Source organism: Cajanus cajan, chromosome 1 (assembly GCF_000230855.2).
Source record: "Cajanus cajan strain Asha chromosome 1, NIPB_CcT2T_4, whole genome shotgun sequence".
Lineage (NCBI taxonomy): Eukaryota > Viridiplantae > Streptophyta > Magnoliopsida > Fabales > Fabaceae > Cajanus > Cajanus cajan.
This window is the reverse complement of record NC_138517.1, coordinates 50,371,303-50,396,211: the sequence shown is the minus strand read 5'-3', so window position 1 is coordinate 50,396,211 and position 24,909 is coordinate 50,371,303. Positions and strand designations below refer to the sequence as shown.

The window sequence follows — 24,909 nt, the reverse complement described above, 5'->3', positions numbered from 1 at the left end:
TTTAAATTATAATTTAACTTGAAATAAAATGTTCAAAAATATATACTAATATACTAATATTGAAAATATATATATAACAGTATTTAAAAAAATTTATTAAACAAGTACCCGCAGGTATGAATACTATCATACCCACTCCTGTCCCATTTATAAATGAATAAAAAAAAATAGAGTTAATCACCTATATACTGCCGGCGTAAAAAAAATTACACTAGCAACCAATTATATCTTTTAATTGTGTCATGTCACTATAAACACATTTATTTTTAACAGTGACATGGCACAATTAAAAGATATAATTGGTTGTCAGTGTAAAACTTAGCACTGACCGTGTACAGGTAATTAATTCAAAAAAAAATCCATATCCGTTATTCACAAGTATTCATTTAGACTATTCATTTATTATTTGTAATAGATTTTATCAACAGATCCTCACAGATATAGGAGTTTTGTCATCCCTAAATATCAAATATAACGCTAATAGTTTTACTTGAAGTAATTAAATACTTTCCCTTTTTGACAGATCGTGAATTGTGATTTTCAATGGATTTGCATCTAGTGCCTTTGACATCGCAAGAGATATTGCACCACCAGTAGGTAAGGAGGTTCATATAACAATTCAAAGTCCCGATAAAAAGGTTATGGAGTTGGCAAATCCTGATATCATACAGAAGCATAAATTGGTATGTTAAACAATTACTTGTACAGCTTATGGTATTTACCTTTTAATCACAAACATCTGGATCTTGAAGAATTCGGTATCTCTGAATCTATTACTATATTTTTGGTTCATAATAAACCTCGGGAACCCAGTATTCTATTCAAACACAACAAACTACGCTACTTAATAACCAGTCAATTGGTTTCTTTTTATTGTTTTTTTTTTTTTAAAGCCAACGAAAATAATGTATCATAATTTCTTACCCGAGGATTGTCACAAGGTATAATGAATACAACGAAAGAATAATAAGAACAATAAGTTTTGGGCCTTACAAAACTCAAGAATATGTACCCAAGCCCCACCTCAAACAACTTAATAAATTTTCTGCTACATCAATTTACAAACAGCAATAACATGGTAATATCAGTACTGGATCACAAAAATTTTGCTGTCAAATTGGTAATAGCAGCTTCTTTTTTCCTTCCACTTGTGTGTGTATATATATATATATATTTCCCTACCATGTGCAAGAGATAGATCAATTGGTTTCAATCTCATGTCAAATTAGGCAACTACTTGATATGTACTGTACAAATCGCTGTCTTGTTAAAATCCTTTCTACTGACCTACATGAGCTAATCAAGTCTGATCAATATTTTACAGAAAAGTATAAATAAAATTAACTAATTCCCAAGCTACTACCCAAAACAATAATGTCTTGATTCATACCAATTCTCCAAGATCATTGTATCACCAATGCCACAATCCCACAGACACACCTCAAATGAAACAAGCACTATAATGCCACCATCAGAACCAAACAAATGCCAATTGAACACTCGGACTATTATGCACCGTAATGTCACATTCCCTCGAAACCAGCATCCTCCATAACATAATAGAAACCATCATAAACATATCCTATCAGACAGCTCTCTCAACGTTGTACCACAGTTCCAAGACAATAACCAAATCTACGGACGGTAGCTAAGTAATGACATGATCTTCCATGTATGGCATACCTTCTAAAATCTACACAGCTATTTAGTGGCAGATCTAATAACAAACTTATGATTCAATTGTGCGTCAGTACTCAGTTATAAAGCAAACACAGGACACAATAACACTCCATCATGAGACAAGGCATCATAAAACATACATGTATTCAATACGAATTAATGATGCAAAGTCAAAAAACTCCAAGTCATGGATTAACACTTGATATCCAAAGCTTAACCTTCAAAAGATATACAAGGAGACAGATAAAAAAAGTTCAGAATATAACACCGATAGTGGCAAATATAAGGCCGAAACCAAAATCCTTCATTCCATGGGGCTTTGACAACCTGGTAAGATACTTCAACGAGTAATCTATCTCCAATTCCAAAAAATGCTGACACTGCAACGAGAGTATAACGTCATCTATCTCCACTTCCAAAAAGATGCTGACACTGCAATGAATGTGAAAACTTCCTTAAGATAGTTTATTAGTGCGGCTTTATTGAGAATTATTACTATCATTAGGATACATAGTAGCATCCCTGAAAATTGGAAATTACACTAACTACTAGCAGTAACAAAATAACAACACAAAAACATTTCTTCTGAATTCAAACTTAAAAACATCGGTTTAAAAGGAAATAGAAATCTATTTAGATCGAGAGACACATATATATGATCCACATAAAAATAATTCAGAGGACGATGGATCATTACCTTAGTATCCTCAAGCAGTTGAAACTCCAACCGGAGAAAGATTCTGAATGAATTCAAATGATCTAAAGGCATAACCTTCGAACCAAGGAACACGCGACTCAATAATAGACTCAAATTCACTAAGCTCTGTGATGGTGTTATCCACAACATTATAGGAGAAGAGGGTTCCATCATGAAAGATCAACATAAGCATGAAATCTTGTTCCTTCTCTTGGCCAGCAACACACAACATATGAAATAATCGAATCAAAGTGTTTCCAATAAGAACATACAAGTCGTGTAAAGGGGCATGCACACGACTAAGATCCAGCCTGTGGAACCTCAGTGACCAAGCAGAGTAATCTTCCTTCAACTCGTAAATATCAAACAATAGTTGAGGAGACAGGAGCATCATATGCAAACGCCCCCGTGACTCACTGAAATGACTTTTCTCATGGTTCTCAATATTGGGTGGCATTGGGTACGTTTTCAGGCATTGATTTTCCACATCAAAGTAAAAGGACTCCTTAGCTTTAAGATACCAATGAACAGAACCATTGCAATAAACACCTAAATGCATCTTCATAGTTGAAGGGACAACGAAACAAACCCTAGTATCACTCCAACACGCTGTCTCAGAAGAATATATAGCAATCTTATGTGCATGTGTAGAATAGTCATCCCAATCTAATGTTGCATCACTCCAACCCAAACGATTTACAGATTGGACAGAAACAAGCTTGAAATGCAGAGACTTTAGAGGGTCATAAGCGAGAAAAAAATTACTCTTTTTCGGTACTCCTGTGATTGTGGCAAAACGCTTGGTGATTGGGTTACACACGAAGAGAGTGGAGGGTGATTGGTTTTCGTCCAGTGTCCCTTCAACAAGTAGCAAGCCGTTGCATGATTGAGTAACGTTAAGGAGTAAGTGGGGAACATTGAGGAAATCAAAGTTGATAAGAGTTGGAGTTGGAGGAGAAGAAGGAGTTGTGAGAGGGAAAATGGGCATGGGAGAGGAGGGACTATCAGAAGGTGTGAGCAACAAGGAAGAGGGAAAACGGTTAGAGGTGAGGTATCTACGAAGGAAGTGCGGGTCAGAAATGAGTGCATGCCATTGCTTTGAAACGCATTTGAAGGTGGTTAATGGTTTCCCTGGCAAACGGAGAAGAACCTCCGTCAAAAGGTCTTCCCTCTCGGCAATGAAAGAGAAGCACATTGGGAAGGAAACGGAGAAACCCTACTTCTCAGTTCAGTGGTTGTCACTCTGATTGATATGTATGTATGTCCTTCAAACTCCCATCTCCTTCCATGTCTTATCAGGGAAGTCTAAAAGTTTTCGGTAGCTTACGGAGGAAGCTTGCTTTTTTACTCTGAAATAATATAATCATTAAGAAAGGTTTTTTAACACCCAAATTTTTTATTTTTTTTTTTCTTTTCAGTAAGTTTAAGACTTTAAGTGAGTTCAATTTTAAGGATCATGATGGTAAGAATAAGTTTCAACACTCTATAAGTAATTATAAAAAATATTTATTACTTATCAATAAAATTTTCACATCTTTTGATATCTTATTTTGACGGGTGTATTATAGATGTTATTTGAGGAATATTCGCTTCAAATTTTAATTAATACGCATTCCTTTTATTAATAATATATTCTCTTAATTTTTTTTTTCTTCGAGTACCAAATGTTACTATTTAGAAAAGTATTTTTTAAGTCTAAAAATATATTTATACTAGTAAAATTATCTTAAACTAAGGGTTTAATTAAAATTTATAATAATTTATAGATTTAAATATATTTTTAGTCATTTAAATTTAGGATAAATTTGTCATTGATCCTTCAAATTTAACACTAATGCTTTTATTTCTATAATTTTCAAAAATATTATTTTATTCTCTCATATTACCAATAACATTTTTAAAATTGATAAATTGAGACAATTATAGAGCATTAGTTGGATTCAACGTAATTTTTACTAACAAGAATATTAGTATCCAGATTTTATGAGATTCTCTAACAAAAGTTAAAAATAATTTTCGGAACAATCAAATCCTATAGATTAAGCACCAATAATTATCTTGTATGAGTGATAATGCGTAATTAATACATATTTTAGTATATTAAATTGGATTTATTTGACATTTAGTAGTGTCTTAAATTGACAAATTATTTGACATTTATTTCATTGGACTATTTTAGTTTTAATTTTAAATTCTACTTAGTTTTTGTAATTTTTGTCCACTTTGACATATTGTCTTGCTTAAGCTATATCTAGAGTTTCCAAACTTGGAATCAAATGTTTTTAGTGTCCCTAGAAAGCTAAGACAAATATCTATAACTTCTTTGTTGGAAGTTGCACCCAATTAGGACATTTAAAGGTCCAAAAAGACACCTCAATGTTATGTCTCTACACTTCATTTTGGGTTTACTTTAGGAACATATTGTATTAGTAATCTAACCTTATTAATTAGTTGATTATCGAGTCAAGCCTTGTAAATATTCTTATTAGGCCCACTGTATTACTTTATTAATAGGTTTTGTGAGACTTGTTATGTATATTTTACATTTATTTTTTAAATTTTAGTGTTGTTTCCTCTACAAATATATCTGTTCTTACCGAAGATCGGTCGTGAGGGACGATCTGCTGGGCAAGATTGGTGAGCCTGCTTCGCTGGGTACGTCGGCTGTTCCGAAGTGGCGGGCGTACCTGCAAAAGAGACTCTGATGCTAAAGTTAGTATATGCGGGTGTATGGGTCTCATATATATAATGCACGTACCTTGGTATGAATTAGGGTTTATCTAGGCCTTGGGCCTGAAGTTGATTATGATCCGTTCAGATAGTGGGCCTTTGTTCTGGCTGATGTCTGGTAGCGCTCATTCGATGTAGTTTAGCGCTTCAGTGCCGAGCTTGAGCTCGGTTTCGCGATACGGATAGTACACTAGCCCCTCGAGCTCCGAAGACCGTGGGTCGAGGAGTTAATAACGAGTTCAGTGAAGGGTCACGACTCTTCATTTATGCTTCTTTGGCGAAACACCATGTGTCATAAGTGCTGCCTCGTTTCCTGAAACGCATGGGCGACATGTAATGAGGGGTGACGATTTTGCAATGATGGGGTGTACCCGTCATTATGGGCTTCATTTAATGCCTTGTCAGTTTTATCGTTTTCCGCATTTCATTCAAAATACTTTGCCTCTCTCTTTTGCACTTTGCGCTTGCACTTCTTTGGCTTCCCTCGCACACCAGCATTTTCTCCACACCTTTCTCTTCGTCTTCTACCCTCATTGTCTTCGTTCTACTCTATCGTCGTCGTTTCCGGCAATTAGGTCACTGTTCTTTGCTACTGTCCTATCACTGTCAAAGGAGTACCAGGTACTTCTCCTACTCTGTCTTCTCCTCCGTTTTTTCTCTTTGCCAGTTTCCTTCTTCTTCGTTTGGTCATACTGAGAGAATGGCCGGTGAAGGTAGTCAAGGTTCTATCCCCCTAAGGCCGCTGCTAGGCAGGCCAAGGGGAAGGTTAAGGCGAAAACGGTCGCTGCTGGTGGCGAGCCTAAGGGTAAGAGGGGGGTGTAGACACCCAATTTCGTCCGGGGGCATACAAACAAGGACATGGACCTCTGTTACGAAGGGAAGGAGCTCCCGAAGCATGCCAGCACTTTAGAGGGCCCAAAAGCACAAATTAAATATTTTTATTGGCCCAGAACGGGCCGTTCCAAAATCGAAACAGGTCGTTCCAAGGTCCAGAACTGGCCGTTCCGAGGCTCCTTTAAAGGCCAAAAACCCTAATTTGGAACGGGCTGTTCTGAAATTGGAACGGGCTGTTCCAATATTAGAGTGGGCCATTCCAAGATTGGAACAGGTCGTTCCAAACTCCTTAAAAAGGGCTTAAATGGTTAACTGGAACGGGGCTGGAACGGGCCATTCCTAAATCTAGAACGGGCCGTTCCAAGGCCGTTCCAGTCTAAGAAATCACATGTTATTCTCACTAATGGAACGGGCCGTTCTGATTTCAGAACGGGCCGTTCCAGTATACGAATTTTACATGCAACGGCCATATCCAGAACGGCCGTTCCGATTTTGGAACGGCCTGTTCTAGACCCCCTTCCCGAAGTTTATAAATAGACAGCTGGGGCTCATTTTTCCGGGCTCAGAAATTTCGTCCAAAGCTCCTTAGAGCTCGAAATTTCTCCCTTTTTTCTCTCTCTCTCTCCTATTGTACTTCTTGAGTTTTGTGAGGCTTATTGTAGTGTGAAAGGTTGCCACAAAGCACCTAAAACCTCCATAGTTAAAGATCCAATAAAGCTTGTTACGAGGTATTACTCATCAATCTCTTGTTTTATCTTTCTCTTCCTTTTGTTTTACATATTAATATAACAAACGCAATTATGTAGATATTTTAGGGGTTTACCGTGTAATTTAATTTTCATGTAAATAATCATTAATAAAGGGGATTAAATATTTAAACTATTAATTATTATTACGTTATCTTCATCATAGGGTACCGATTTAGGGCGTTGTAGGGATGCTTAATACCTTCCTTACACGTAACCGACCCCCGAACCCAATTCTGGTTATCAAGGCCATTATTGGACTTTTAAAAATCTTTTCTTTTTCCAATGTTTTGAGTAAAACATTGGTGGCGACTCCACGAACTTATTTTCAAAACCATTGATTAAGGATTAGTCTGGTGTCCGGGCATTCCTTAATTGATGAGATCTTTAAAAGGACGTCTAAACCTTAGGTCGCAAGATCAGAATTTTTCGGGTTGCGACAGATGGCGACTCCACTGGGGACGTTTAAAGAGGGTCAGGCCCATTTAATTGATGAAGTTAATAAAATAAAAATAATAAATTAAATATTTCTCCCCTTTACTTTATTTGTTTTATTCGTTTGGCTTTAATATCTGTTTGTTTGTTTGTTTAAATTCTATACCTTTTTAAATAAAATTGTACACAATCCTTTGCACACAACAGTTCCCCCTACACCCGGGGGCATGAGGGTAATAAACATAGGGAGTGGTTGACGTACGACCGACCCAAGTTTGGCCTGGGAGCCTGCGAGCCTTGTCGGAAATCACACTCAAGGTGATAACCGGTTACTCTAGCCCGAAATACTGCGACAGACCTTAGAGTTTGCCAGGTGACGGCGACAAAGATACTGGGTCCCTATAATGGGGGCACCTTGGGGGCCTTAAGACCAGTGAGATTAGAATTGTCCTATACATTGCACTTTTCTTGCAAGGACCACAAACCAAGGATTTAAACGTGACTGTTCGCGGGTGTACATTTGTTTAAGCATATGTGTGTTGCATTTGTTTGTGTTTATTTATTTCAAATGGATAAGAATTACAAACAAATAGATATTAATAAAAAAATATGATGAAAATTTTAACTCCCTTCTGTATACCCCAACTCTAAAGCATCATATAGGGTAGTTTATTTCAACAAAAAAAATATAGCAAATATCATGCAGCTTTTAGTTTAGCATATGCATTCATTAGATAATGGAAGGCACATAGTACATAAAGATTTTTGAGAAAGGAGAACATTCTTAAGTACAAGATTCATGTGCCCTTATATTAAGGAGGCCTACTAGATTTTGGACTCTCGTCATCTTTTCAACAGAAGGCAAAATCTACATCTTCTCAGACTTCTTCCAATCTAGAAAGATGTCATTCTTCAATTCAAATAGGAGATTATTTGAAATTTCGAAAAAGGAGGCACGCAAAAAAAAGGGAAATTGAAGCAATATAAAAAAAAGAAAAAGAATTTGCTTCAAAAGAACATAGTTTGGGAAGCTAAAGAAAACTCCCCTGATGAACAAGAAATCATGAATCTAGGGAGTTTAAAAAAAATTGATGATAAGCTCCATTACACCTCCAATCGTTATCAAATCACTCCAAACTGCATCTTTCTTCTCTAACTCATCGTCAACAAAGATGAAAATTTTGGCATCACCAAAATAGTGGGGAACCCGAAAATCTTATTGACGGTTACTTCTTATGGGAATAGCAAGAAGAATCTGAGAAGAAACGAAGACTAATTGCAAATCAACGAACGAGCAACGATGTCCATAGGGACATCATTCAAGCATGAGCTTCTATAGCCTCAATATCATCAAAATGCACCGAAAGATCTTGTACAAAGAATGTTCTCTAAACAAACAAATCAATGAGAATGATATTTGTTGAATTTCTCAATCATCTTTGCATCCTATTTTATGTTTCATATAGATAACATGCCTTCCTTGTAAATAATAAATAAGAATAAAAAGGGAAACTTAACCTGTGCGTGTTAATCAAATAATAAGATCACTGGTAATCAAGTGCAAACTCGGTACATCAAATTGGAAGCACTTAAAAACCACTTAAAAACCAGTAATTGTGCAAGAAGACTGGGGGGCATAACACGCCCAAATTGACGATTCAAACACCGAGAGTTCCCCATGCGGAAATGACAACTGTTGGGATATAAGGAATGTTCAAGAATGAATGAATCCTTGCTTTTAGGGAATTACAACAAAACCCAATTGAAGAATAAAGGCATTGCAGGACAAAACCCGCTAGGACGAAAATCCGTAAAGGGCGTCCTAGGCAAAAGTTAGGGTAAAGAAAAAAGAATCAAAATCCCGATAGGATACTTCCTATGCAAAAGTTAGGGATACATAAAATAAAAATAAAAAAAGAGCAATGTTTGCTCGAGTTGAAAACCGAAAGGCGGCTTGAGTATTCCCTTTAGAAAGCAAGAATTCATAAAGGTTTCACTCCGAAGTCGAAACACCCACATTCAAGCAAGTGGGAATGCGTTCCTAACGTAGTTCAACCAATCGTCAACCATGACTTTCAAGGGGGCAACCTTCGTCTATCTCTCTGTGTATGAATCACGAACTCGGGGCATGCCCGGGCGTTCGAGCTTTGTTAAAGGGGCACGTGTAAATTGAAAGTACTATTTTAAATGCCATAACACTCTTTCGTTTCGCTTCTCCCTCTAAATATCCACTCTAGGCCTCATCCATCAACCCTTAACAAACAAAATGTATTTGCAACAAAAATGTTACTTAATAATAGCATGGAAAGGATAACAAAGGAACAATCAAGAATTCAAACATGACTAGGGTTTGATAAAATAAAGACATCTCATACCTCATGAGTGCTGCAAAAAAAAAATGAAGGCCCGGCAGGAAACCCATTAAGGGGGCTGCACAAAAGTTAGGGCAAGATCTGCTAGGCAACCCACAAGTAAAAATGGGTAACCTAGGCAAAAGAAAAGATCAAAAGAAAAATGTCCGCTAGGGAACACATCTCAAGTGACCTAGGCAAAATTTAGGACGTTAAAGCAGTAATCTGAGTTGAAAACTGAAAGGCGGCTCAAAGAAATCATCCAATTAGAGTACGACCCCGAGTCATCACTTCACTTTCCAAAAAAAGCTAAACACAATGATAGCTTCATTGTAGCAAATATGCTTTGTTTAATAGCCATAAACACTAAAGCCCACCTTGGCCAGCCATTCTCCTAAAAACCCCTTTTGAAAAAAAATCCCTTCTAACAACCTTTTGAAAAAATGCAAACATCATTTTTCTTCTTTTCTCTTGACCCTTTGGCATTAAAATGGTACCGAAAAGATACACAGAAAATGCACAGTGAATACTCACAGAGGAAAGACTAAGATGTCCTTTAACAAAGTTTAGAGACATTTGACTACACATTGATAATTGAGGAGCCATTAAAACCTTGAGTTCAAAAGAACATATCCCGACAGTAATCAAGATTGGCATGGATAGAAAGAAATCGTCAACATTAACCTTAACACGTACAGGTTAATTTCCTGAAAAAAAAAATTGAATTGCATATTTAGGAACAAACACATGAGCATAAACTGCATTGCATGCATATGAGGTAGGGGCATATAGAAGGGCGTTACACACAAAAAAAAAGAATAAATAAAATAATAATAATAATAATAAAATCACTCCTGTCTTGCATTTTTATTGCATCCATGCATCCATGCATTCTCCTTGCTATGGGTCAGAAGAAGTCATCAGGACAAAGCACCCGTGAAATCTCAATAGCCAAGCATGAGTCGAAGCGGTGTCAAATGGCAACCCCAAGTGATTCTATGTTGCCACTAAGCAAAGACATATCGGTAGTGAAATAGAATGGAATCAACCAAATAAGCAAACCCATAAGCATGAAGAGGCCATCGTGCCTTACTCCTCAACCGAATGATAGAAGATTCATGAAAATGTCAAGACCAGGAATGTTTTCCTACCAAAGCCAGGAGTGGCTTCCAAAATAATACTCACCAATAAAGATTCAGCAAATAACATCATGGGAATAGATCCATCCACCAATGATGACAATAAAAAAACAAAAGCAACATGAGAAAAAGGCAAGCTTCGAAAATGTCAAAAAAAAAGCCGAAGCATTAAAAAAAAATGATAGCAGAAAAAGGCAAGCTTCAAATATGAAAGAGGCGAAGCTAAATAAAAATGAAATTCAGAAAAAAAACGTACCACAAGCAGGCGCCTGGAGAGGCATCACAATACTGATATGGCAAGGGGCAACACTGGAATCCCTGCCAACCATTCACTTCTCTGCTCACCAACACATAGGGGCACATCAAACATTTACTGCCCATCCACCTGGGGGCAGTCTTTCATCTCACAACACCAACAAGAAGACATCAAGTACAAACACAGAAAGGGTTGCTAGATCCCTAAAACTAGTACAAGAACAAAGTGGGTTACCTGACCTTAGAGGAGGCCGGCTGAAGCCTTAAATATCAGTCCAGCTTGGAGAGGCTGAGCTACGAAACTACTTCGACAACAAAGTGGGTTACCTGACCTTAGAGGAGGCCGGATGAAGCCTTAAAATGTCAGTCCAGCTTGGAGAGGCTGAGCTACGAAACTACTTCAACAACAAAGTGGGTTACCTGACCTTAGAGGAGGCCGGCTGAAGCCTTAAAATATCAGTCCAGCTTGGAGAGGCTGAGCTACGAAACTACTTCAACAACAAAGTGGGTTACCTGACCTTAGTGAAAGGGTTGCTAGATCCCCGAAACTAGTACAAAATGGGTTACCTGACCTTCGTGAAAGGGTTGCTAGATCCCCAAAACTAGTACAAAGTGGGTTACCTGACCTTAGTGAAAGGGTTGCTAGATCCCTAAAACTAGTACAGAATGGGTTACCTGACCTTAGTGAAAGGGTTGCTAGATCCTCAAAACTAGTACAAGATCGAAGAGGGTTACCTAACCTCAGAGCGAAGGAAGCTACACATTATCACAAGGGAAACAATGCAGAAGCACCAAAGAGACGAAGAGAAGACCCGAACGAAATGTCTACGTCTTTCTTTGCCTTTGGAAAAGCAACACATTACTATTCCAAAGGACAAGTAAAGAGGGGCAGTTGTAGACACCCAATTTCGTCCGGGGGCATACAAACAAGGACATGGACCTCTGTTACGATGGGAAGGAGCTCCTGAAGCATGCCAACACTTTAGAGAGCCCAAAAGCACAAATTAAATATTTTTATTGTCCCGGAATGGGCCGTTCCAAAATCGGAACGGGCCGTTCCAAGGTCCAGAACGGGCCGTTTCGAGGCTCCCAAAAGGCCAAAAACCCTAATTTGGAACGGGCTATTCTGAAATTGGAACGAGTCGTTCCAATATTGGAATGGGCCGTTCCAAGATTGGAACAGGTAGTTCCAAACTCCTCAAAAAGGGCTTAAATGGTTAACTGGAACAAGGCTGGAACGGGCCGTTCCTAAATCTGGAACGGGCCGTTCCAAGGCCATTCCAGTCTAAGAAATCACATGTTATTCTCATTAATGGAACGGGCCGTTCCGATTTCAGAACGGGCCGTTCCAGTATACGAATTTTACATGCAACGACCATATCCAGAACGGCCGTTCCGATTTTGGAACGGCCCGTTCTGGACCCCCTTCCCGAAGTCTATAAATAGACAGCTGGGGCTCATTTCTCCGGGCTCAGAAATTTCGTCCAAAGCTCCTTAGAGCTCGAAATTTCTCCCTTTTTTCTCTCTCTCTCTCCTATTGTACTTCTTGAGTTTTGTGAGGCTTATTGTAGTGTGAAAGGTTGCCACAAAGCACCTAAAACCTCCATAGTTAAAGATCCAATAAAGCTTGTTACGAGGTATTACTCATCAATCTCTTGTTTTATCTTTCTCTTCCTTTTGTTTTACATATTACTATAACAAACGCAATTATGTAGATATTTTAGGGGTTTACCGTGTAATTTAATTTTCATGTAAATAATCATTAATAAAGGGGATTAAATATTTAAACTATTAATTATTATTACGTTATCTTCATCATAGGGTACCGATTTAGGGCGTTGTAGGGATGCTTAATACCTTCCCTACACGTAACCGACCCCCGAACCCAATTCTGGTTATCAAGGCCATTATTGGACTTTTAAAAATCTTTTCTTTTTCCAATGTTTTGAGTAAAACATTGGTGGCGACTCCACGAACTTATTTTCAAAACCATTGATTAAGGATTAGTCTGGTGTCCGGGCATTCCTTAATTGATGAGATCTTTAAAAGGACGTCTAAACCTTAGGTCGCAAGATCAGAAATTTTCGGGTTGCGACAGGGGGTAACAACCCCAAAGACTCGCACCCCGCGATCTCCGTCCCTGGGTATGAGTGGGTTAGGGGGGACGTCAAAGAGTTTGAGAGTGTGTTCAAATCGTTCCTTGAAGTGAATGCGATGTGGAAATCGCACAAGATCTGTCAATCGTCCATTTTTAAGCTCATATGGGTTGAGCCTTGCCAACCCGGTGTGCGTGTGTACATGGCGGGTACTCCGAATACCCCCTTCTTCTATATGTACCAATGCTTTTTCTGAGATCTGGGTGTGTGTTTACCCTTCACACAGTTTGAGTGTGATTTTTTGAACTTTGTCAATGTGGCCCCCTGCCCACAGCACCCCAACAGTTGGGGTTTTTTGAAGGTTTTTCAAGTCTTGTGCTCGGCCCTGGGGGTAGGGGTGTCACTGCCTGTTTTTCTTCATTTTTACCAACTTAAACTGGGTGAACCTCCCCTGGGTTGGGTGTCTCTTGTTAGAAAAAGAATGGCTCAATCCAAGAGGGGGGTGAATTGGATTTTATGACACTCTATAAAATTTTTTAGAGTTCTTAGGATCTTTATTTCAATTCAAACTTTTCTAATATGAATTTTCAAAAAAGTTCCTTAAAGACTTGTTAATGAAGAATGAATCCTATATGCTTTCTTGATTAATCTTTAATAAACTTCAAAGTTAAGAGTAATCAATATGCAATACTTTGATTCAGTTTAATGCAATGTTGTGCATACAAACATGTTAATCAAGAATGATCTCTTTAACACACAACCAATATATTACTCAAAGTAAAAGATATGGGTAAGAGAAGATTGCACAAGTCTTTTATCCTGGTTCAGCCACTCCACATGTGACCTACATCCAGTCCTCAATCATAACCTGATCAAGATTTGTTCCACTATCTTAATGAAGAAGTTTTACAAGCATACCACACAAGCATACACTCCTACATTCAAGATAATCACTTTCTTGACCCCAAGAAAGCACCCCTTGTAGAAACCCACTACAAGAATTCCTTACCACTTGAGAAACCTACTCAAGATTTTACAATTATTCTCAAAGAATTAAAGGAACGAATTCACTTGGAATTCAGAAGCAAATCTTAATCTTTCTCTTTTCAAGAATGTGATGATGATGATGATCTTTTCTCAAAACATTTCAAAAACGTTTTACTTCTTGGTTTCACAAAGAAAACACTCCAAGAAGGCCACAAAGACTTCACAATAACATTTTTCTCTTTTTGATTCTCTGTTCTATCTTGTTCTGAAGTTTCAAAATGTAAGAACTATTTATAACATTTCCAGAACCAGATAATCGATTATTTTTTTTTAAAGGATAATCGATTATTTTGTTCTTCATGATTTCTGGAAATCAACCAAGAATAGATTAATCGATTATTTTGCAGGATAATCGATTATTTCACAAATAATCGATTATTACAGCAAGGCATCCTTTTTACCTATTGCTAAATAATCGATTATATTTAATGATAATCGATTATTTTGAGTCAGTTTTCAAAAACTTTGTTTTATGTCTCAAAATAATTTTTCAAGTTTCTAACTCATCATCATACTCACTCTTAATCAGATTAGATAAAGATTAACCTATGCACAAAGCACACACATGAAAAATAAGCTCAACAACACAATACAATTTATGAGCTACTCCTATTACACAGCATAATAGCCATATTTTATTCTTAACTTTGTTTTTGACTTGTTGATGTCCTTGATCAACTTTGATCCACACTTTGTTATCATTAAAACCTTCATTCTCCAGGTTTGAGTTGATTCACCACTATGAATCTCAACATCTCTGAGTGGGAGTAAGTCTAGGGGGTTGTTCCAGCTTTATTCCCAGTCGTATAAGAGCTTCAAGAAGGAGTTCTTCCGAGTTCGGCCTGCTGAGGCCGACCCGCTAGTCGACGAAGTCTTCCACTTCGACGGGTTGCTGAGGTTTCCCCTCTTCTAGCAGCAGAATTTGATCAAGTTTAATGGGTCGAGCAGCCTTCAACTGTCGGATTCTGATACTACTACCATCGCTGACCTGGCCGCGCTTCCTTGTCCCTTGGATTGCAAGTTCGTCCTCTCGCTTGCTAACTTGGCGAATAAGGAGAGGGGTTTGGAGAGTGAGTACCTCGTCGTTCTTAGTTGTTAGATTCTCTGTCTTTTTTCTTCTTCTTATTTGTTGGGCTCTTTGTGTTTGCAGGTATAATGGGAAAAAGCAAATGGCGCGAGCTGAAGGCTCGTTACAACACGGAGGAGCTCGAGGTTCTCGAGCCCGGTGAGGAGGAGGTTGCTCCCCTAGAGACTCGCCGAAAGAGGAAAAGGGGAGAGAAGAGGGTCGGAGAGACCTCGGCCCCTCGCGATCTCGAAGAGGTGACCTCGAGGGTCGCTGACGCCAACCCGGTCGATCTCACCGGAAGCCCTCCGCCTGAGGGGTCGCCTAGGGTGGCCGTGGAAGAGGTCACTCATGAGGCACAAGTTTGTGCATTTGCCTTGTAGTGTGTCTTTGTGCGTTACGCACTATTTTTTAACTCAGTGAAATTTTTGTGTTTCGTGCAGGTGGGTTCGACGCCTACCTCTATCGAGGCCCGCAGGAAGGGCCCGAGCTCCGAGGTGCCAACACCGACTTCTCCTGCTACTGCGTAGGTGGGTCTGACACCTACTTCTGCTGAGGCTTGCGGGAAGGGGCCGAGGTCTGAGGTGCCGACGTCGACTCTTCTAGCTGCTGCGCCTTCTCTTAGTGGCGCTTTGAGGCCGAAGTGCATTGTGCAACGTTTCGACGTCACTCGGCCAATGACGAGGTTGGACCATGTGAGTGTGTCTCTGGACATAACGTCACTGTGGAGCTCTAAGGTGACCGCGGAGGCATTCTTTAAGGAGGACCTGGCCTTTGTCACTAACAAGGCAATGATAGAGAAGGTTGGTCCAGTGGAGGGCCAAGACTCTGCAGAGGTCTTCATGTAGAGGTCTATCGCCATCGTGGACCACTGGAAGCGCAAGTGGCCAAGGCTTCAGGGCGAGCTGGAGAGTGCACGGAGCCAAGTTCTACCTTTGGAGGAGGAGAACCAGGCCTTGAAGGCTGTGCTGGAGGCTACGAAGAAGATTGAGGCTGAACTTCAAGCTTCGAGGAGGGATCTTTCAAGGACTCAGAAGTCTTTGGAGATTGCCCTGGAGGCCAATGAGGCGTACGCCACTGAGGTTGGTAACTTGCAAGAGGTTGCCAAGATCTGCAAGGTCGATGCGGAGAGTTCGCGGAGCCGGGTCCTGTCCTTGGAGGAGGAGAATGCGGCGTTGTAGGCTGACCTAGGGGAGGCTTCCGAGAAGCGCCTTTGTGACGACGTGCTTCTGGCTGGCAAGGAGGAGGAGGTTGGCGCCTTGAAGGCAGACCTTGATGCAATGGCTGCAGCGAGGGCAGGCTTGGAGAGGAAGCTTGTCGAGACTGAGCAGGCTATTTTGGTGGAGCACAAGAAGGGGTTCGCCAAGGCAGCTCGTCAAGCTAGGTTGCTTGCGCCAAGGGTCGACCTCTCTGCTATGCACATAGAGAAAGATGTGCGAGGTGGGCAGCTGGTGAACGAAGACGACCTTCCTGATAGCTCGAGCGGGAATACTGCCACTCAGGCTGTCTGTAATAACTTAGTTTATTTTGTTTGCTTTCTTTGCTGAACTCATATCATTTGTTGATGAACTTGCTGTGTATATAATTGCTTTTCTCATAGTTGTTTGAGTTTTTGCTTTGCTTTTGATTTCACACTCGAATGAATTTGACTAGGGGTAGCTTTTTTGGTCATGGTTCCTACCTGACCTCTATGTTGCGTTTTAAGGCTCATGTTTGGATTTTGAGGTTTAGAACTTGACTTTTAATTTTTATTTTGCGGCTTAATCTTGGCCTATGAAGGTTCAAACTTGACCTTTTCGCTTTTCTAAGGTTTGAACTCGACCCTTAATATAGTTTGGGCAAAGTTTCGAATGTGACCTTGATTTAAAATGAGTCGTGCCAAGGTTCAAATTCGACCTTGGCTTAATATACTTCGTGCCAAGTTTCGAATTCGACCTTGGCTTAATATAACTCGTGCCAAGGTTCGAATTCGACCTTGGCTTGATATAATTCGTGTCAAGGTTCGAATTCGACCTTGGCTTAATATGATTCGTGCCAAGGTTCGAATTCGACCTTGGCTTAATATAATTCTTGCCAAGGTTCAAATTCGACCTTGGCTTAATGCAATCCGTGCCAAGGTTTGAATTCGACCTTGGCTTAATACAAATCAAGACAGCATGAAACTGAGGGAATATAAGTAAAATGAGTCATTTTTATTAATGTTGTGGGTGTGCCTCGTTAAAAACCCTCTCAGCCAAAACCTATTTTTCTATTTTTTGGGACTAAGTAAGGAAAGGAGTACACAACCCATTTGTACATTTCAGCTGAAGTAAAACTTGAGATGAGTGGCATTCCAAGTTCGCGAGATGGTCTTGTTGCTGAGATCTTCTAGTTGGTATGCCCCGTTTTTTAAGTCTTCTGTAACTCAGAACGGGCCATCTGGATTAGGTGCGAGTTTCCCTTCTGATGGGTCTCTTCGTGCTTCACCTCGTAGTCACCATACCAGGTTGCCTACCTCAGACTCGTGTGTTGTATCTTTTGGAGGCTCGAAGTTTTCAAGCTTCTTCGTGAATCCGAGCCTCCTCTTTGCAACCAATGGATCTATGGAACAAAAAGTGATTCAAAACATATAGATTCGAAAATAAACTCAAACAAGACAAGAAGAACCACAAGAACACAAGAAGAACACGGACACAAAAAGGATGAAACAAACTTATCTCCTTGAAGAACCTTGCTCTTGATACCAAAATTGATGGAGGTGAGTAGGAGAAGTGATGAACAAGCTCCTCCTAAGCTCCTCCTAGGCACGGATCCTCTTCAATGGAGATGGAACTAAGTTGTTGAACTCCTTGAACGAAGTTCTCCAGCTGAAGACAAGGTCAAGACCTTGAAGGAAGCATCCAAGCTCAAGAACTCAAGGGATTGCACACTTCAAAGGGAAGGAAACTAGGTTTTCCTAAGGGAATTTTGAAGGCACTCTCTAAGGTTCTCTCTTGGGTGATTCGGTGACTCTTGAAAATGGCTGAAGCAATTCAGATTCTCATATATTCAAAAGTGTTTTTACATGGAGGGAAGAGATACATTTATAGGAGGGAAATTAGGTCAAGCTTGGCGGCAACTCAAGTAGGCATAGTTGGCGCCAAGTTTGAATTTCAAATTTGAATTTGAAATTCAAACTTTGGCCACTCACATGCTTAATCCGAATTGCTACCTTCATTTAGGTGTCATTTAGGAGTGATTTGGAGTGAATTTGGAGCTCACATGGCCGGAATCACTCCATGCCATCCATGTGACTCAAATTCATTTCAAATTACTTCTAAATGACACATGAATGAAACCTAATTCTCCTATTAATGTATACTTCATATAAACCTATGCTATTGACCGAAATACATTGGTCTAATGAATACAATGAATAGGAAAAAATACAAGAAGAAGAATGAGCCTAATATTGGGTATCAAAAGCCCAAAGCCCATGAAGCCCAAATATAAGCCCAAAAGCCTAAACCCTAATCTATGGTCAAAATACAAGACCAAAATCAAAGCAAATTCCTATACTAGGAAATATACAATAAAACATGGTATTTAATCAAGTAAGGCCCATGTGAGAAGCACCCTAGGCCCACCAAGCCCATTGGGCCCACTAAGCTCTGAAGTAGACAAATCTTCAAGTAATCTCCTGGCCATAGCTCTAGTGGTTGGGCCTTTGGCCCATGCTCTTCCATCAGTTCCAGTCTAAGAAATTATGTGTTAATCTCACTACTGGAACGGGCCGTTCCGATTTCAGAACGGGCCGTTCCAGTATACGAAATTTACACACAACGGCCATGTCTAGAACGGGTCGTTCCGATTTTGGAACGGGCCGTTCTGGACCCTTTCTAAAGTCTATAAATAGACAGCTGGGGCTCATTTCATAGGGGCTCCAAAATTTCGTCCAGCACTCCTTAGAGCTCGAAATTGCTCCCTTTTTTTTCTCTCTCTCTCCTGTTGTATTTCTTGAGTATTGTGAGGCAATTGTAGTGTGAAAGGTTGCCATAAAGCACCTAAAACCTCCATAGTTAAAGATCCAATAAAGCTTGTTACGAGGTATTACTCATCAATCTCTTGTTTTATCTTTCTCTTCTTTTATTTTACATATTACTATAATAAACGCAATTATGTAGATATCTTAGGAGTTCACCGTGTAATTTAATTTTCATGTAAATAATCATTAATAAAGGGGATTAAATATTTAAACTATTAATTTTTATTACGTTATCTTCATCATAGGGTACTGATTTAGGGCGGTGTAGGGGTGCTTAATACCTTCCATACACGTAACCGACCCCCGAACCCAATTCCTGTTATCAAGGCCATTATTGGACTTTTAAAAATCTTTTCTTTTTCCAATGTTTTGAGTAAAATATTGGTGGTGACTCCATGAACCTATTTTCAAAACCATTAATTAAGGATTAGTCTGGTGTCCAGGCATTCCTTAATTAATAAGACTTTTAAAAGGATGTCTAAACCATAAGTCGCGAGATCGAAAATTTTCGGGTTGTGACAGATGGCGACTTTGCTGGGGACGTTTAAAGAGGGTTAGGCCTATTTAATTGATGAAGTTAATAAAATAAAAATAATAATTTAAATATTTTTCCCCTTTACTTTGTTTACTTTATTTGTTTGGCTTTAATATCTGTTTGCCTGTTTAAATTATGCATCTTTTTGAATAAAAAATTGTACACAAACCTTTGCACACAACAGTTCTCCCTACACCCGGGGGCATGAGGGTATTAAACATAGGGAGTGGTTGACGTACAACCGGCCTAAGTTTGGCCTTGGAGCCTGCGAGCCTTGTCGGAAATCACACTCAAGGTGATAACCAGTTACTCTAGCCCGAAATACTGCGACAGACCTTAGAGTTTGCCAGGTGACGACGACAGAGATACTGGGTCCCTATAATGGGGGCACCTTGGGGGCCTTAAGACCAATGAGATTAGAACTGTCCTATACAATGCACTTTTCTTGCAGGGACCACGGACCAAGGATTTAAACGTGACTGTTCGCGGGTGTACATTTGTTTGAGCATATGTGTGTTGCATTTATTTGTGTTTATTTATTTCAAATAGATAAGAATTACAAACAAATAGATATTAATAAAAAAATATGATAAAAATTTTAACTCCCTTCTGTATACCCTAACTCTAAAGCATCATATAGGGTAGTTTATTTCAAAAAAAAAATATAGCAAAAATCATGCATCATTCCCCTTCAGTAACAAAAAAAAAATGATAAAATTTAGGTAGAAAACAAATATCATGCATCTTTTAGTTTAGCATATACATTCATTACAAATGGAAGACACATAGTATGCAAAGATTTTTGAGAAAGGAGAACATTCTAAAGTACAAGAATCATGTGCCCTTATACTAAGGAGGCCTACTAGACTTTGAACTCTCGTCATCCTTTCAAAAGAAGGCAAAGTCAACATCTTCTCAAACTTCTTCCAATCTAGAAAGATGTCATTCCTCAATTCAAATAGGAGATTATTTGAAATTTCAAAAAGGAGGCACGCAAAAAAAAAGAAGGAAATTGAAGCAAAAAAAAAAAGAGTTTGCTTCAAAAGAACATAGTTTGATAATAAGCACCCTTACACCTCCAATTCATTATCAAATCACTCCAAACCGCATCTTTCTTCTCTGACTCATCAAACTCGTCAATAAAGATGAAAATTTTGGCAATCACCAAAATAGTGGGGAACTCGAAGATCATATTGACGGTTACTTCTGATGGGAATAGCAAGAAGAGAATCTAAGAAGAAACGAAGATTAATTGTAAATCAATGAATGAGAAAACATGTCTATAGGGATATCATTCAAGCATGAGCTTTTGTAGCCTGCAGCAATATCATCGAAGTGCACCGAAAGATCTTGTTGTTCTCTAAACAAACAAATCAATGAGAATGATATTTGTTGAATTTCTCAATCATCTTTGCATCCTATTTTGCACTTTATATAGATAATATGCCTTCCTTGTAAATAATAAATAAGAATAAAAAAGGAAACCTAACCTGTGCGTGTTAATCAAATAATGAGATCACTGGTAATCAAGTGCAAACTCGATACATCAAATTGAAAGCACTTAAAAACCTGTAATTGTGCAAGAAGACTGGGGGCATAACACACCCAAATTGACGATTCAAACACTGAGAGTTCCCCATGCGGAAATGACAACTGTTGGGATAGGAGGAATGATCAAGAATGAATGAATCCTTGCTTTTAGGGAATTACAACAAAACCCAATTGAAGAATAAAGGCATTACATGACAAAAACCCGGTAGGACGAAAACCCATGAAGGGCGTCCTAGGCAAAAATTAGGGTAAAAGAATTAAAATCCCGATAGGATACATCCTATGCAAAAGTTAGGGATACATAAAAATAAAAATAAAAAAGCAATGTCTGCTCGAGTTGAAAATCGAAAGGCGGCTTGAGTATTCCCTTTAGAAAGCAAGAATTCATAAAGGTTTCACTTCGAAGTCGAAACACCCACATTCAAGCAAGTGGGAATGTGTTCCTAACGTAGTTCAACCAATCGTCAACCATGCCTCTCTAGGGGGCAACCTCGGTTAATCTCTCTGTGTATGAATCACAAACTCGGGGCATGCTCGGGCCTCTGAGCTTTGCTAAAAGGGCACGTGTAAATTGGAAGTATTGTTTTAAATGCCATAACACTCCTTCATTTCTTTTCTCCCTTTTAATATTCACTTTAGGCCTCATCCATCAACCCTTAACAAACAAAATGTATTTGCGACAAAGATGTTACTCAATAATAGCACGGAAAGAATAACAAAGGAACAATCAAGAATCCAAACATGACTAGGGTTCAATAAAAATAAGGGCGTCCCACACAAACGCTGCAAAAATGAAAGCCCGGCAAGAAACCCACTAAGGGGGCTAGGCAAAAGTTAGGGCAAGATCTGCTAGGCAACCCACAATCAAAAAGGGTAACCTAGGCAAAAGTAAGGATCAAAAGAAAATGTCTGCTAGGCAACACATCTTAAGTAACCTAGGCAAAAGTTAGGACATCAAAGCAGCGACCAGAGTTGAAAACCGAAAGGCGGCTCAAGGGATCATCTAAAGAAAGCACAACCCCAAGTCATCACTCCACTTTCCAAAAAGACTAAAACACAATGATAGCTTCCATGCAGCAAATACATTTTGTTTAACAACCTGTAGACACCCAATTTCGTCCGGGGGCACACAAACAAGGACATGGATCTCTGTTACGAAGGGAAGGAGCTCTCGAAGCATGCCAACAAGAAAACAAGACTTCAGAGGGCCCAAAAGCACAGATTAAATATATTTATGGGCCCGGAACAGGCCGTTCCAAGGTCCGGAACGGGCCGTTCCGAGGCTCCCAAAAAGCCAAGAACCCTAATTTGGAACGGGCCGTTCCGAGATTGGAACGGGCCGTTCCAAGATGGGAACAGGCCGTTCCAAACTCCTCCAAAAAGGGGTAAAAGCTTATTTGGAACGGGTCCGAAACGGGTCGTTCCTAAATCTGGAACGGGCCGTTCCAAGGCCGTTCAAGACCAATCATGTGTTCTGAATTTGGACCCCAGAACGGGCTGTTCTGAAATCAGAACGGGCCTTTCTGGTTCCCTGGAACGGGCCGTTCCGGTTTCAGAACGGTCCGTTCCAGGGTCCAAATTAAGGCACAACGGCCATATCCAGAACGGCCGTTCCGATTTTGGAACGGCCCGTTCTGGACCCCCCTTCTGAAGTCTATAAATAGACGGCTGGGGCTCATTTCTTGGGACTCCAAAAATTTCGTCCAGAGCTCGAAATTTCTCTCTTCTTCTCTCTTTTTCTCTCTCTTTCTCTCTCTTGTATTTCTTGAGAGTTTGTGAGGTATTGTAGTGTGAAAAGGTCGCCACAAAGCACCTAGAATCACCATTAACAAAGCTTGATACAAGGTATTTCAGTCAATCTTCTTCTCTCTCCTTTATTTTTATCTTTGTTTCTTATTTCTGATAAACATCATTATAATAAACATAATCATGTAGATATTTTAGAGTAAATTATTTAATTTAAATTTCAAGCATGTAAATAGTCATCAATAAAAGGGGATTTAATATTTATATTATTATTATTTATAATGTCAACTTCGTCATAGGGTACCGATTAAGGGCGTTGTAGGGGTGCTTAATACCTTCCCTACACGTAACCGACCCCCGAACTCAATTCTGGTTATCAAGGTCATTATTGGACTTTTAAAAACCTTTTCTTTTTCCAATGTTTTGAGTAAAATATTGGTGGCGACTCCATGAACCTATTTTCAAAACCATTAATTAAGGATTAGTCTGGTGTCCGGGCATTCCTTAATTGATGAGATCTTTAAAAGGATGTCTAAACCATAGGTCGCAAGATCGGAAATTTTTGGGTTGCGACAGATGGCGACTCCACTGGGGACGTTTAAAGAGGGTCAGGCCCATTTAATTGATGAAGTTAATAAAATAAAAATAATAATTTAAATATTTTCCCCTTTACTTTGTTTGCTTTATTTGTTTGGCTTTAATATTTGTTTGCTTGTTTAAATTCAGCATTTGTTTGAAATAAAAATTGTACACAATCCTTTGCACACAACAGTTCCCCCTACACCCGGGGGCATGAGGGTAATAAACATAGGGAGTGGTTGACGTACGACCGGCCCAAGTTTGGCCTTGGAGCCTGCGAGCCTTGTCGGAAATCACACTCAAGGTGATAACCGGTTACTCTAGCCCGAAATACTGCGACAAACCTTAGAGTTTGCCAGGTGACGGCGACAGAGATACTGGGTCCCTATAATGGGGGCACCTTGGGGGCCTTAAGACCAGCGAGATTAGAACTATCCTATACAATGCACTTTTCTTGCAGGGACCACAGACCAAGAATTTAAACGTGATTGTTCGCGGGTGTACATTTGTTTGAGCATATGTGTGTTGCATTTGTTTGTGTTTATTTATTTCAAATAGATAAGAATTACAAACAAATAAATATTAATAAAAAATATGATAAAATTTTAACTCCCTTCTATATACCCAAACTTCAAAGCATCATATAGGATAGTTTATTAAAAAAAAAAAAGATAAATATATAGCAAAAATCATGCATCATTTCCTTTTAGTAAAAAAAATGAATGATAAAGTTTAGGCAGAAAACAAATATCATGCATCTTTTAGTTTAGCATATACATTCATTAGAAAATGGAAGACACATAGTATGTAAAGATTTTTGAGAAAGGAGAACATTCTAAAGTACAAGAATCGTGTGCACACACTAAAGAGGCCTACTAGGCTTTGGACTCTCGTCATCCTTTCAATAGAAGGCAAAGTCTCCATCTTCTCAGACTTCTTCCGATTTAAAAAGATGTCATTCCTCAACTCAAATAGGAGATTATTTGAAATTTTGAAAAGGAGGCACGCAAAAAAAAAGAAATTGAAGCGAAAAAAAATTTGATGATAAGCTCCCCTAATCCTCCAATTCGTTATCAAATCACTCCAAATTGCATCTTTCTTTTCTGACTCATCAACCTCGTCAATAAAGATGAAAATTTTGGCAATCACCAAAATAGTGGTGAACTTGAAGATCCTATTGATGGTTACTTCTGATGGGAATAACAAGAAGAGAATCTGAGAAGAAACAAGAACTAATTGCAAATCAACGAACGAGCAAGCATGTCCATAGGGACATCATTCAAGCATGAGCTTCTGTAGCCTCAACAACATCATCAAAGTGCACCAAAAGATTTGTACAAAGAATGTTCTCTAAACAAATAAATCAATGAGAATGATATTTGTTGAATTTCTCAATCATCTTTGCATCCTATTTTGCACTTC

General features: G+C 39.1%; 1 protein-coding gene across 2 annotated transcripts; it reads right to left on the bottom strand.

Moving 5' to 3' along the window:
* Positions 1–1,071: 1,071 nt before the first annotated feature.
* LOC109791593 (F-box protein At5g07610) lies at positions 1,072–3,723 on the bottom strand. Of its 2 annotated transcripts, none has more exons than XM_029269919.2 (2): positions 2,378–3,723; positions 1,072–2,060 (listed from the first exon to the last, which is right to left on the bottom strand). In XM_029269919.2, exon 1 carries the CDS (start codon positions 3,570–3,572, stop codon positions 2,388–2,390), a length of 1,185 nt encoding a protein of 394 aa, XP_029125752.1. In that variant the 5' UTR covers positions 3,573–3,723; the 3' UTR covers positions 1,072–2,060; positions 2,378–2,387. The 2 variants fall into 2 exon arrangements, with proteins under 2 accessions (XP_029125752.1, XP_020206489.1); XM_020350900.3 differs by having other exon boundaries at positions 1,078–2,112; positions 2,378–3,721.
* Between the last annotated feature and the right edge of the window lie 21,186 nt (positions 3,724–24,909).